Below are 1,647 nucleotides of genomic sequence, written 5' to 3' on the forward strand. Positions count from 1 at the left end.
TGTATTGTATTGTATTGTATTGTATTGTATTGTATTATATTGTAGTTTATCATATCGTATTGTATCATGGGGTACCGTACCGTATCGTATAGTAGTGTATCAAATCGTAGGGAACTTTATCATATCGTATTGTATCATAGAAATGAAAGGAGCTCCAGTAGAAATATTAAAACATTTAGTAAGCAAAAAAACCTTTTATCTCACTCTTCATTTCTAAAAGTGACACCTATAAGCTTTCTAATTAGGTTTAATGTTAATAAATATGAACAACTTATATTTTTGTCTAATTTTGCTTAAAAAAGGAAAATGATAAAGGCTCTGTAAAATATTAAATTGTGGTAATCAGAGGGAATAAGTTTTATTTATTTATTTTTTTTAATAATTTGCAGTTTCATTACCATCAGAACCCTACTGCTGCCCTTGGGTCATATTAACCTGCGAGTGTTTAAACTGAAGCTTTGTGCATCTTTTTGACCCAAAGGCAGCAGGAGGGTTAACAGAAGAAGACAGAGTTCAAACCTGAGATCATAAATCCACATAATATGATCAAGAACTGTTTTCTTGCTTGTTTAAGCTGTTTTTTAAGGTTTTCACAGCAAAATGAGGTCATAAACAGAATAAACGGCAAGAAAAATGCAGGTCATTTAATGTGATTATAGTTCAGGAACTGCTGAGCTTTCTGTCACAAGGTTAGATCCTCAGAACAATAAAGTCTACATCACATATGAGAGGCTGTTTTAAAGGTTTAAAATGTGTCAGTTGAGTGATCTGACAGTAAGATGTCACTTCAAACATTCGTCAGGACAAAAACAAGCCATGATGTCGTTTCTTTCTTTTTCTTTTTACGTAACAATAAAGAGTCGTTTCAAACAGGAGTGAAAGGAAAATAATTTGTAAATAATCTGCTGTCGGCTCAAAAGACCCTGCTCGACTCTAACTGTACGATCATTTACAGACAGATCTGTGTTCCCAGACTTTTTCTTCTCAGATTTTATGCGTCTCTGATGAAAAATAGGTGAAAAATAAAGAAAAACTGAACAAAATGTCTGAAACGGACAGAATGCCAGATTCATTTCTTGGCTAAAGCTCGGTAAACAGAGACAATATGGCTGAACGATGCAACATATGGTGAGGATATGAGTCTGTGCCACAGAGCTCACCTTTCAACACGGCTCAAACGTGTGTTTTCACTTCCTGTGTGTGTGTGTCAGACCGTCCACGAGGAGAAGGCGTCTCACGAGAAGGACATGAACAATATACGAGCTCGCTACGAGGAGGAGGCCAGCCAGACCAAGGAGAGCCAGGCTCGGGCTCTGGAGGAGGTCGCCAAGAAGCACCGAGTGACCCTGGAGAACGCCTTAACCAACGCAGAGAAGGACAAGAACCGCCTGCTGGCTGTGAGCACACACACACTTTTTTTCTTTTTATATCCCTGTGGGGACCGTGGATTGACTTCCATTCATTTTCTGGTAATTTTATAGCGTAACTCTGACCATTTACCCTAAATTAGCCTAAAATCAGTTCATACCTTGGTCCTGAATCCCCACCCGATATTATTATCCATACCCCTGGGGACCAAACCCCACCCACACACACACACGCACACACACACACACACACACACACACACACACACACACACACACA

General features: G+C 38.9%; 1 protein-coding gene across 1 annotated transcript in view; it reads left to right on the forward strand.

Annotated features, from left to right (window-relative positions):
• The window catches only part of LOC106532151 (protein FAM184A), a gene marked incomplete at both ends in the record, with an annotated part of 67,267 nt that overhangs the window by 13,465 nt on the left and 52,155 nt on the right, over window positions 1-1,647 (forward strand). The window contains 1 exon segment of the mRNA XM_014028165.1: window positions 1,212-1,397. Coding sequence (XP_013883619.1) covers window positions 1,212-1,397 — 186 coding nt within the window.

The sequence above is a fragment of the Austrofundulus limnaeus genome, unplaced genomic scaffold (assembly GCF_001266775.1).
Source record: "Austrofundulus limnaeus strain Quisiro unplaced genomic scaffold, Austrofundulus_limnaeus-1.0 Scaffold722, whole genome shotgun sequence".
Lineage (NCBI taxonomy): Eukaryota > Metazoa > Chordata > Actinopteri > Cyprinodontiformes > Rivulidae > Austrofundulus > Austrofundulus limnaeus.